The sequence below is a fragment of the Austrofundulus limnaeus genome, unplaced genomic scaffold, assembly GCF_001266775.1.
Source record: "Austrofundulus limnaeus strain Quisiro unplaced genomic scaffold, Austrofundulus_limnaeus-1.0 Scaffold3, whole genome shotgun sequence".
NCBI lineage: Eukaryota > Metazoa > Chordata > Actinopteri > Cyprinodontiformes > Rivulidae > Austrofundulus > Austrofundulus limnaeus.
The window spans coordinates 5,303,247-5,314,356 of NW_013952405.1; the positions used below are offsets into that span (position 1 = coordinate 5,303,247).

The 11,110-nt window shown below is 40.4% G+C and overlaps 2 protein-coding genes across 5 annotated transcripts in view; one reads left to right on the forward strand and one right to left on the reverse strand.

Moving 5' to 3' along the window:
* Positions 1–4,725, forward strand: part of kmt2d (lysine (K)-specific methyltransferase 2D) — a 28,613-nt gene extending 23,888 nt beyond the window's left edge. For all 4 annotated transcript variants that reach the window (XM_014018880.1, XM_014018872.1, XM_014018888.1 and 1 more), the window contains exons 48-55: positions 834–955; positions 1,042–2,389; positions 2,470–2,606; positions 2,695–2,825; positions 3,058–3,343; positions 3,436–3,509; positions 3,599–3,707; positions 3,795–4,725. In XM_014018880.1, coding sequence (XP_013874334.1) covers positions 834–955; positions 1,042–2,389; positions 2,470–2,606; positions 2,695–2,825; positions 3,058–3,343; positions 3,436–3,509; positions 3,599–3,707; positions 3,795–3,887 — 2,300 coding nt within the window. In that variant the 3' untranslated portion in view covers positions 3,888–4,725. The remainder of the gene's footprint in view (positions 1–833; positions 956–1,041; positions 2,390–2,469; positions 2,607–2,694; positions 2,826–3,057; positions 3,344–3,435; positions 3,510–3,598; positions 3,708–3,794) is intronic.
* A 2,332-nt stretch (positions 4,726–7,057) lies between these two features.
* The window catches only part of acvr1ba (activin A receptor type 1Ba), a 16,751-nt gene continuing 12,698 nt past the window's right edge, over positions 7,058–11,110 (reverse strand). Inside the window, exons 7-9 of the mRNA XM_014018910.1 lie at positions 10,558–10,682; positions 10,339–10,469; positions 7,058–9,349 (exon numbers count right to left, since the gene is read on the reverse strand). Of these exons, the coding sequence (XP_013874364.1) occupies positions 9,224–9,349; positions 10,339–10,469; positions 10,558–10,682 (382 nt within the window). The 3' untranslated portion in view covers positions 7,058–9,223. The remainder of the gene's footprint in view (positions 9,350–10,338; positions 10,470–10,557; positions 10,683–11,110) is intronic.

The following is an 11,110-nucleotide window of genomic DNA, read 5'->3' on the forward strand; positions in this document are numbered from 1 at the left end:
AAACAAGGATTAAGTCTAAAATAGGCAAATAAAGTGTTTTGAATCAAACGTTTGCAAAAATTGCATTTTGTCAAAACATAATGAATAAATGCCTTATTAATGTATCATTTGAATGAACTGTCTGAAATATAATCAAAAATGTTTTGAAGCACTGTTTTGAGCAGTAGCAACAAAAAAACCTGATTTTGAGGAAAAATGCCGTTGTAAGCTAGCAATGTTTTGTTTCTTCTCAGCTGGGAAATCTCAATATTCAAATATAATTTGAGGTTTCCTCTTTATAAGGACATCAACAATTTCTCATTAAAATTAAATAAAATTAGGATTCAGACCAAATATTTATGTAGTATTGTAATTAACAAGACAAATTAAGTCATATAAATGGATTTGATATCAGAATGATCCAGGTATCAAAATATAACATTTAAAGCCAGGAATCTGAAAATGTAATTAGGTCATTTTGACCAAATTTGACTTAATCCTCATTTCGATATGATGGGTCTCATATACTGTAGCATTTAAAATAGTCTATTGTGGAACTGACATTGCTAAATTGTTTATATTTGGAACCAAACTTCTTGAAAATTGTAATTCATTTAATAATCAAAGATGAAATATAAATTACAGTTTTTATAAAGATTGTTGATTTTGTTTACCTACAGTATGTTGTCAGTTTTATTATAAGAACAAAGTTCAGGCTCAGGATGTTTTTTCCCACTAGCCCTGTCAAAAGCAACTATTTTCCCCTAAAAGGTCAAAATTTGAGTGTTGATTTGTTGAAAGTTTGTTTCTCATCTTTAAAATCAGGCTGTTAATGTTGTGGTCACACTTTTTAGGGCCTTTGTGCAGTAAGGACGGTGCCTCGCCCAGTCAGGATGAGTGGCTGAGACAGTTTGATGTTTCTCTCCCTGGTTGTACTCTAAAGAAACAAGTGGACATTTTGGCACTTATTAAACAGGTTTGTCACCACTTATCTGTTCAGTAGTATTTTTAGCTGTTGTTGTTGAGCATTTACCTAGAAGGCTATAATTGTTTTTCTTCCAGGAATTCCCAGAGAATGATGACAAACCAGTGCAGCACTGTTACACAACCAACGTAAATGATTTGGATGTTCGCCACCTTCCTGTTATACCAGTGGAGGAATCTCCACCCCCATCACCTTCTCTTCCACAGCCTTTACCAGTCATAGTTAGTGAGGCTGAATCTTCCAAAAAGTCATCTCCAACACCCCCTCCCTTCAGTCCCACTGGTGTCCAGATCAAAACTGAACCTGAGCAGCATGTTGTTTCTCCTCCTGATGCTTCTCAGCCAGCCAACATCACAGAGTCTGAAGCTCCTGCTGCTCTGGAAGGAATTAGTGAACCAGCAGCTGCTTCTGCACAGTCTGAGCCCATTGAGCCTGCAGAGGGTCATCAAAGTCCTGCTGTCAAAGAGGAGCCAGCTCAACCTCCCATAGATTCTCCCAGCATTATGGAGTCTTCCCCTAAAGCGGTCAAGCAGCGCAGACCTCTCTCGCCTGACGAGGAGGTGGTACACCCCAAAATGAAAAAGTGGAAGGGGATCCGCTGGAAGCGTCTTCAGATAGTCATCTCAATACGAAAGGGTGGCTCAAAAAAGGAGAGCAGCCGGGAGGTGTCTGAGCTGATGGACACTCTGCGCATCACTCTTCGACCTGAAAAGCTGCCTCGGGATAAACGCAAATGCTGCTTCTGCCACGAGGAAGGTGACGGAGCCACAGACGGCCCCGCCCGTCTGCTCAACATCGACGTGGACCTGTGGGTGCACCTTAATTGCGCTTTGTGGTCCACAGAAGTGTATGAGACTCAGGGGGGCGCCCTGATCAACGTGGAGGTGGCCCTGCGTCGTGGACTGCGAACGCTTTGCGCGTACTGCCAGAAAACCGGCGCCACGAACAGCTGCAACAGACTACGCTGCCCAAACGTCTACCACTTTGCCTGCGCCATCCGAGCGCGCTGCATGTTCTTCAAGGATAAGACCATGCTCTGCACCCAGCACAAACTGAAGGGCCCAAGTGACGACGAGCTCAGCACGTTTGCCGTTTTACGCCGGGTTTACATCGAGCGCGACGAGGTGAAGCAGATCGCCAGCATCTTGCAGCGAGGCGACCGCATCCACCTGTTCCGTGTCGGTGGTCTCATCTTTCACGCTATTGGCCAGTTGCTACCTTCCCAAATGACCAACTTTCACTCGCCCACTGCCATTTTCCCTGTCGGCTATGAAGCCACGCGCATTTACTGGAGCACACGCGTGCCCAACAAGCGGTGCCGCTACCGCTGTCGCATCAGTGAGGATGAAAGTCGCCCGCTGTTCGAGGTGCGTGTTCTGGAGCAGGGATTAGAGGACTTGCAGTATCGGGACTCAACTCCAGAGGGTAAGAATGTCGTTTTCACACTCCGCCTGTTAAACCTGGACTATCTCGACCAGTGACCAAATACAACTTGTCATCTCTAGGGATCTGGGACCGAATTGTGCAGCAGGTGGCTAAACTTCGAGAGGAATCATTCATGTTGAAGCTGTTCACTGAACATGTTAAGGGAGAGGAGATGTACGGCCTCACTGTTCATGCTGTCATGCGGATCACGGAATCGGTAAGAATTTCTGTTTTTATTGCTCATTTGTTTTCCCTTTTTCTTTGTGTGTGTGTGTCTTCTGACGATAAACTGCTTAATGTTAAAGTTACCTGGAGTGGAGAACTGTCAGAACTACCAGTTCCGATACGGCCGTCACCCTCTGATGGAGCTCCCTCTCATGATAAATCCAACTGGCTGCGCTCGCTCTGAGCCAAAGGTTCCTACTCAGTGCAAGAGGTAAATCAGTTTTTAGTACAGTACAGTGACATATCAAACAGGGTGAGTTGTGCAGTTTAATATATTAGTTCTTTTAATTAGTGCTGCAAGCTTTGTATTTTTAAATGGAAGAAAACATTTATACAAAAAGCACAGATGACAATTAAATCATATTACAGCCTAGATAAGTCATTATTAATGCACAGCATTTCTAAATTACTCAAACATCACCAAATATTTTTTTTGTTTCAAGGCCTCATACTCTAAACAGCACCAGCGTGTCAAAGGCCTACCAGAGCACCTTCACCGGAGAGCTCAACACACCCTACAGCAAGCAGTTTGTCCACTCCAAGTCCTCTCAGTACCGCCGTCTGAAGACCGAGTGGAAGAACAACGTTTACCTCGCACGATCTCGCATTCAAGGGTTAGGSCTGTACGCGGCAAAGGACCTGGAGAAGCACACCATGGTCATCGAGTACATCGGGACTGTTATTCGCAACGAGGTGGCCAATCGGCGTGAGAAGATCTATGAGTCGCAGGTGCTCCTTAATACACCAAAAAATATCCTTGGGTTGAATTAAACGGAATGATGAAGTATTTGGAATTAAGTTTTGTWTTGTTTTTATTTTAGAACCGTGGGATCTACATGTTCCGCATCAACAACGAGCAGGTGATTGATGCCACTCTGACAGGCGGCCCCGCTCGGTTAGTATCACTTTGTACACAACACTCTGGTTTAAAATCCTTTAGTTTTGTACGTTTTGTTACTGACTTTTATTTTCTCTTATTTCTAGATATGTCAACCACTCATGTGCCCCCAACTGTGTCGCTGAGGTTGTAACATTTGACAAAGAAGACAAGATTATCATCATTTCCAGCCGCAGGATCCCTAAGGGAGAAGAGGTGTGTTTTACTTGCCCATAATTTACCTTTTTTTATTTCTTTTTTTATTTCACAAGTCTTTAAACTGTCTCTGTTTCCTGATTCCAGCTGACTTACGACTACCAGTTTGATTTTGAAGACGATCAGCACAAGATCCCCTGCCACTGCGGAGCCTGGAATTGTCGAAAGTGGATGAACTGAACCAGGAATAAAGGATGACCGGAGCGTTGCCCTCACTTGTACCAGAACACTCTCGCGCCAAAGCCTTTGAATCCTACATCGCCAGTGCATAAGCTGTTCTGAAAGACATGGAGGAAGACTGTCCTCTGCTATCGAAAGACTAAAGTGTTGACCCCCGTAGCCAAAGGTCTGAAAAGCATTAATCAGTTTAAAACTGACCACCTTCCATCAACAGCAGTTTGATAGTGGGGGTCCGTCTCTGATGTTTGGACTTGTAAATCTTTCTTTCTTYGGTCAACCCCACCCCCTTCACCTCCCCTCGACGAGCCTGCTCTCAGTGAGCCTGCAGTGGCTGGAAAACAATCCTCAACATCAACCAAATGATTCTGACCCTCTGACAATAGTACTTATAGTGCAGAGCTCCCCTGGAGCTTCAACAAAAAGCCATGCTTAAATACTAAGATTGAACTAAGGATGAAATTTTATTTTATTTTATTTTATTTTATTTTATTTTATTTTGGACTAATTTTCTGTCATACCTGGCCACCGCCCCACCTCCCAGACAAGGCACTTTCCCTTCAAGTGACTCATGACAATAACACGACTATTGGCTAGCTAGACAATCTTGACATTCTGTGTTGCATCAGTTGATGGGTGGCGAGGGTGGAAATAAAAACAAACACATAAGTAAAAATACAAAAAATAAAAATAAAAAATTGTAGATTCTATCCATCTGCAGCTCTAGAGGCACCAGATGCTCCTGACTGTCCCAAGGTGGGTTAGTTTTGACCCGGTCTACCTCACTGATTTAAAGTGACTGCTTTGTAGAAAAACAAAAACCAACCAAAAAAAAAAAAAATACACAACAAACTGTTAATTGCTACTGTGGAATTACTGTGGGGTGGGGGGAGTTGGGGGTGGGTGGGTGTTTTTTTTTTTTTTTTTTCTGGGGCTTAGCCCTCTCGGACAAGCAGGGAATCTAAAGCAGCAGGTTTGCTCTCTCTATGCTGATGTTGATTTACAAAAAAAAGGACCGAACATAATTATCAATTATTTATACAGAGAAGTTTTCTTTTGTCATTAAGCTCACGATCGGATGCCTAAAGGGGCATCTGTGTTTGCCACAAAAATCATCCTGGATATTTTTTTATTTTTGAACGTTTCTATTTCTGCATTCTAAAACCATGCTATCAGCTGTGTGAAAGCACAATAACATTCACCGTTCGAGTCGCTGACTCATCGAAGAACGGGTTAGGATCTTTGAGGAGGATTACAATTAAACCCTGAACGATTCTCCCGTTTAGTTTTGTCGCTTTCAGCTTTGAAGTTTTGATAGTTTTCGAGGAGCCAGCAGATGCGTGACTACTGTTTGAATCCATTTATTGCTTTTTAGTTTCCCTAACGAGTCAATCTGTTCAGACCTCAACCTTAAAACTGAATCAAGCCTCTTCCTCTCTGCGTTATTTAATGGACTGTTTTTAAAACTTTTACTGTAGTAAGTCTTCCTCTGCCTGAGTACAGCCTGCAGTGTTTCTACTTCCCCCTCGGAGCGTGCTTACTCTCTCTTTTTTTCCGGTGCTGGTACTGTCTAATTGAGGCTGAACTGGTGGCAGGGAAAGACTTATAGAAAAAAAGGGCATTTGTTTGTATTTGTGTACAAAAAAAATGAACGAGGAATTTAAAAAAAAAAGTCTTTAAAGGGAGCTTTACTAAAACTCCACCTTCCCATATTACTGTCTCCTCTCCTTTCCCCGTAACCTCAGACCTCATGTGATTTTTAAAAATGCAAAGTTGTACAAAAACTGTAAATAAAACCTATGTGTTTATGCATTACGGGGACAGCAACTCTTTATCCAGCCCCYTTGTAATCAACGTCAAAAGTGCATAAGGAAAAAAAATTGTGTCGGGGAAAGAAAACAACAAATCAACCACTGGATATTGATTTTAACAAAGAGAAAAGTTGTAAATAAGTATAAATATATGTAAAATTGAAAACTAATATCTTTTATGTATATGATCCAGAGTGTTTTGCATTTACCTGTTTTTTCTATTAGTGTTTTTTGCTATGAGCTCTCAGAGAAATGTTTGTGCTAACAGGTAAATATCTGATCTATCAGTTATAAGAAGCTGAGCTGATTACTGGATTTATGGGGAGAGTCGGTTAATTAGACGTGAAAAAAATCACTCTTTGCATAAGGCCGTACATTGGTGCATAGCATTTGTATTTATGTAATTTTGTTTTATTTATGCCTGTTGTTTACCAAAAGCTGTTTTTTTAATCAAATTGGATGATTTTAGTCTTGAATGGAAAATGTTAATATTGCTAGTGGTTTGCTTTGTTTCATCCTCTTTCCTTTAGAAGTGAATGTGTCGGTAAACCTTGTGAAATGGTTACTTGGCCTAATGTATGTTCATGATATAATACTCAGTTAATCCCATACTTAACCTGGTAATGAATTGCACTCTCATTGTATAACAGAGAACTTATCTAAAGTGGTAGATATTGATCAAGTATCTGAAAACAGTGATATAAATATATATATATATAAATATATAAATATAAATATATTTTTCGGTATGTTTCTATTTGAAGGGAAGACCATAATGAGACATTATGATGCTCACTGGACTTTAGCGTAAATACTTTTTAACTTCTCTGAATCTTAATTTAAGATCTCTGCATATCTTATAATTTAAATAAAGTTGAGCTCAAATCGAAGGTTTTTTTTTTAAACTTCACCTTTTTAAAAAGAGCATACAAATAAAAAAAGATGTTGCATCTGTACAGCAGAGATACTTTTAGGGATTATGAATAATTATGATCATTTTTATTGTATGTGGCATGTTTTGTATGGATATTCTTTGAATTGTACATATTTTTTTCAAAGACGCCAGAGGTTGCATCTCTTTATATACTGGTTTCTCCACTCCTTTCTCCCCCTCGCCCCCCCAGTTTCATCTTATTTCTTTGTCTGCTTTTGTTTCTTGGAAAGAAAAATAAAATGCATTTTAAATATGCGAATGTTCATTTGATCTAAAAAGAAAAAGGTCTATAGCTACTTGTTCAGTTTATACATAAACTTGGGCATATGTTCTCAGATTATTACAAATTTGATGGATTGAAGTTCATGAGTTAATGTGTAACTGCAGCCAGAGAAGGTAGAGTTCAAAAATGACAGTGAAACTCCAGATAAGAAAAAGAGGAATTTATTGTTTACGCCTATATACACTTGAACTAATTCAGAAAAAAAACTGCACATAATTATTACCTTTTAAATTCTTGAAGTTTTACCTATGATGATCAAATACCCATGGCAACAAACCAAACAAGGACAGGAGTGTTTTTTTGTTTGTTTTCTTGGACAATTTTGGTTTCAACCTGACAGAAGTCTTCCACTCCCATCTTTTGTATCCACTACACTTCTACCCATGTTAACAGTAGCAGCAAATATTCTGGGTTATAAAAAAAGGACAAAAAAAAAAAAAAAGGACATAAAATCAATTTGTAGGAGATGGAAAACAGTGCAGACAACCCAGTGTTTGAGACAGCATGCAAAAAGGGATTTTAAACATGACACATGGATTCTGAATGGCTTTGCTAACATTTAACTAAGTAACCCCTTTAGGACATAACAGTGCAGAGCCCAAAAGGTGACAAATATCAGTGTAATACTTTCATTAAAGTTGTCTGCAATAAGACTGGGAGCTGCAGAACCAGGATTAAAACATGCATTTTTCGCTCAGCTACATCACTGTCTGAAGCTTAAACTTCTCTGCATTTTACATTTTAACTGTCAGTTTCTGGGGGAAAATAAAAGTAGGATAAAAATAAAGAAATAGCCAGTGGTAGTGTGTAGAGTTGACACAATGCTCCTATGTATTCCAGTGTTAATAAGAAGGAAAGGTCACCACAGAGGCCAAACACAGAGACTTGGGTGTAAAAGTCGGGGATCAGTAGTACCACCAAACTGCAATAAAAGGAGCAATAAAATAATAATAATAAAATATAATAAACTTGGTAGTTTTTTCATATGCACAGTTAAAAACAATGCATACAAAAAAGACCTGTGACAGTACCGTTCAAGCAAATTCACCGTTCAAATGTCACACTGAAGATTGTGGCGTTTAATGGAGGGGAGGGTGAATATTTTTACACAGAAATAAAAACAAGATGTACCCATCATCAGTAGTGTCTAATGTCAAAGTAAAAAGAAAGGCCATTATGACCTCTTTACACAAAAATAYAGTTTTTCAAAACAAAACAAAAAAAGATTTACCATTGCCATTTCTTACGCTCAGTTTTTTTTTTTTGCTCAGTGTGCAAGGTTTTGCCACCAACAAGGGTCATGGCTACATTCGTCTTCAAACTATCGCACTAAATGATGGCAAAACCCCACTTTAAAATCGGACGTCTGATCAAAAACAAAACATGTAAATGTATGTCATTTCTAGATTCCAGTCCGTTGCACCTCATCTCACAGTGTTCATCAATAAGAAACAAACTATCAACAAATAAATTAAAAAAATAAGAATAAAACCATCCCAAACGTTTTATGTTTTTTCTTTCCCTGCCATGTTTCAAACAAACCACCAGGACATCCATCGTGTGACAACTGCAGGGCACACACACACACACACGCGCAGACACAACACACACACGCGAGGGAGCTACAAACGAGTGCAGCTCATTTTTGTTTGCGGTTTACGTTCAAGCGGGGAACAAAGGTCGGCTGTTCATGCTTAAAAGACCAAATTACTGATCCGCTTCGTCTAATGAACTACAGCGTAAACCAGAAGACACCTTAACATCTTAGAAACATGCTAGTAGTTCAGACACCTTTTACACACAAACACACACAAAACAGCCTCTCTCTCCTCCCCCTCACAGCAACAGAGATATTGCAGAAGAATGTGAGGCAGTAATTTCAAATTCCACGACTTGTCTGGAAACGCTTAGTTTGTCACATAATAATAATAATAATAATAATAATAATAATAATAATAGTGTCACTGTACATTAGTAGTAATTCCTGCCCTGGGAAAAGAAAAAGAAGAAAAACAAACAAACGTGGGAGTGTTATGATATTAACAACTGTAGGGCTGTCGTGATGCTGCCTGTGGAGATGAGTGTTGAGGAGTTGAGACACGAGGAGTTATAGGATGAATGTGGAGGAGGGGAGGGTGAGTTTTCAGTAGTTTTGGCTAAAAAGGTGAGGTAGGCCTTGTCACAACTTGGAGTGTGGCTTTAAAACTGGCAGGGTTTTCACTTGCAGTCTCGTCTTCCAGTGTTCGTTTCCTATGTGGGAGTGTGATCCGGTTTTTGTGCGTCTCCGGCRCGTCGTCCGTTTCGCTCCGCTTCACATCTTGACGTCCTCCTCCACGCTGAGCTGGGACAGAGTCTTCTTGATGCGCAGGGCCGTCAGCCTGGCCGCTCCGTTGGCGTACCAGCACTCCCGCATGATCTTCCCCATCACGCGCAGAGACTGCACGGCAAGAAAGGACACGTGGGGTTAGCGGCACGAGGCACGGCTGATTTCACCGGCAATGTTAAATTTAAACAGAGGAGGAAATTTATTTATTTATTTAATTATCTAACAATTATTATCTAAACTGAAGACAAAGAAAAAAATATTTTTCTTTCAAACCAAGAAAAGAAAAGATTTTGTTAAACCTCTCTCAGGCTATTAGACACTGAAGAGGGTATCCAGATTATGACAATAGCTGCGTCTCCAGTGACCGTGAAATTGCGCAAATTAGAGTTTCGAAAACAAATTTGTCAATTTCGAAAAAAACTTATGTTTTGCGACAAAATGTTTTTGTACTAGGATGAGGTGGTTTTTCGGCCGTATCAAAATTGTTTTATTTCGTAAACCTGCAAAGGAAACACTTTTTTCGCATCACGGGAGTCACGTGATCAAGAACCGGCTGTTTCTATTGGCGAAAAAGACGACGACGACAATGGGAAGTAGAAGTAGTAGTAAAATCACCAAAGTTGTAAAAGAAAGTAGTAAACTCACCGACTACAATTTCCCAAAAACACAGCATACGTAGCCGCTCCCAAGTATAAGGGGCTTGTCGCTGGAAAATCTCGATAAGACGCCGACGTCTCCTCTGATGATGAGCGCTAGTGTCGTGGTAGCAAYRKGCTATRTGTTTACATCCATTGCCGCCATGTTTGTAATGACTTATTGCGAGAACAAATGTATTTAAGTGTGACTTTAATAGCATTTCTTACTTAATGGAAAAACCGCAGTTGTGAGACTGTTTTTCGACATTAACAGAATATCGACAAAGTTTTGCGCACATTTGCAATGGAAAGGCAGCTACTAAAAGATAAAATCCACTGTTTATTTTCCTATCATAACAGATTCAACCAAGACAGAGCATGCTGTACTGCACCTCTCAGTCCTCTACAGCCTGCTAACACATTTAGATAATCAGTAGTGCAATAATCATTCGCAGCGTGAAATACCTCGTAGCTCTGCCACCAGTTGGGCACGTTGGGCCTCAGTTTCTGGTCACAGACCACCTTCCTCATCTCCTCTATGGAGGGGTCAGAGGGCACGAGGTCGTAGTAGGGCAGCTGGTACTCCTCGTGAATACCTGTGGCACAAACAGGAAAGGTCAGCCTCTGGTTTCTGTTCAGGCTTCTAGTTCTGCTCCTGCATCGGCCGCCCGTGTCTGCTCTTACTTCCTGTGTTGCAGCGACGCGCGATCTCCCAGTACACCAGGCCGAGAGCATAAATGTCTGCGCACTTAAAGGAATCGAAATGTTTCATGTTGATGGTTTCGTCCAGGACTTCAGGGGCCATATACCTGGGTGGAGGCAAAGGAAACAGCTTAATGAAGACATTGCTTAATAGCTTATTGTTATTTTTACAAAACTCTATCGAGTTAACCACATACATCTGGTAGGAAGCAAAAGTAACACATCTCTGAATACTTTCAGACTTTGTCACTCTGCTTTCATTTAAAGGGATCCATGATTAGTTGTAACATTAGACTTTATTTGATAATTATATTTTTTAACTGTAAAATAAAGACTGTAAAAATACTGTAGGCTGTTTAGTTTTGTAAATTAAAAAAATAAGAATAAAACCATCCCAAACGTTTTATGTTTTTTCTTTCCCTGCCATGTTTCAAACAAACCACCAGGACATCCATCGTGTGACAACTGCAGGGCACACACACACACACACGCGCAGACACAACACACACACGCGAGGGAGCTACAAACGAGTGCA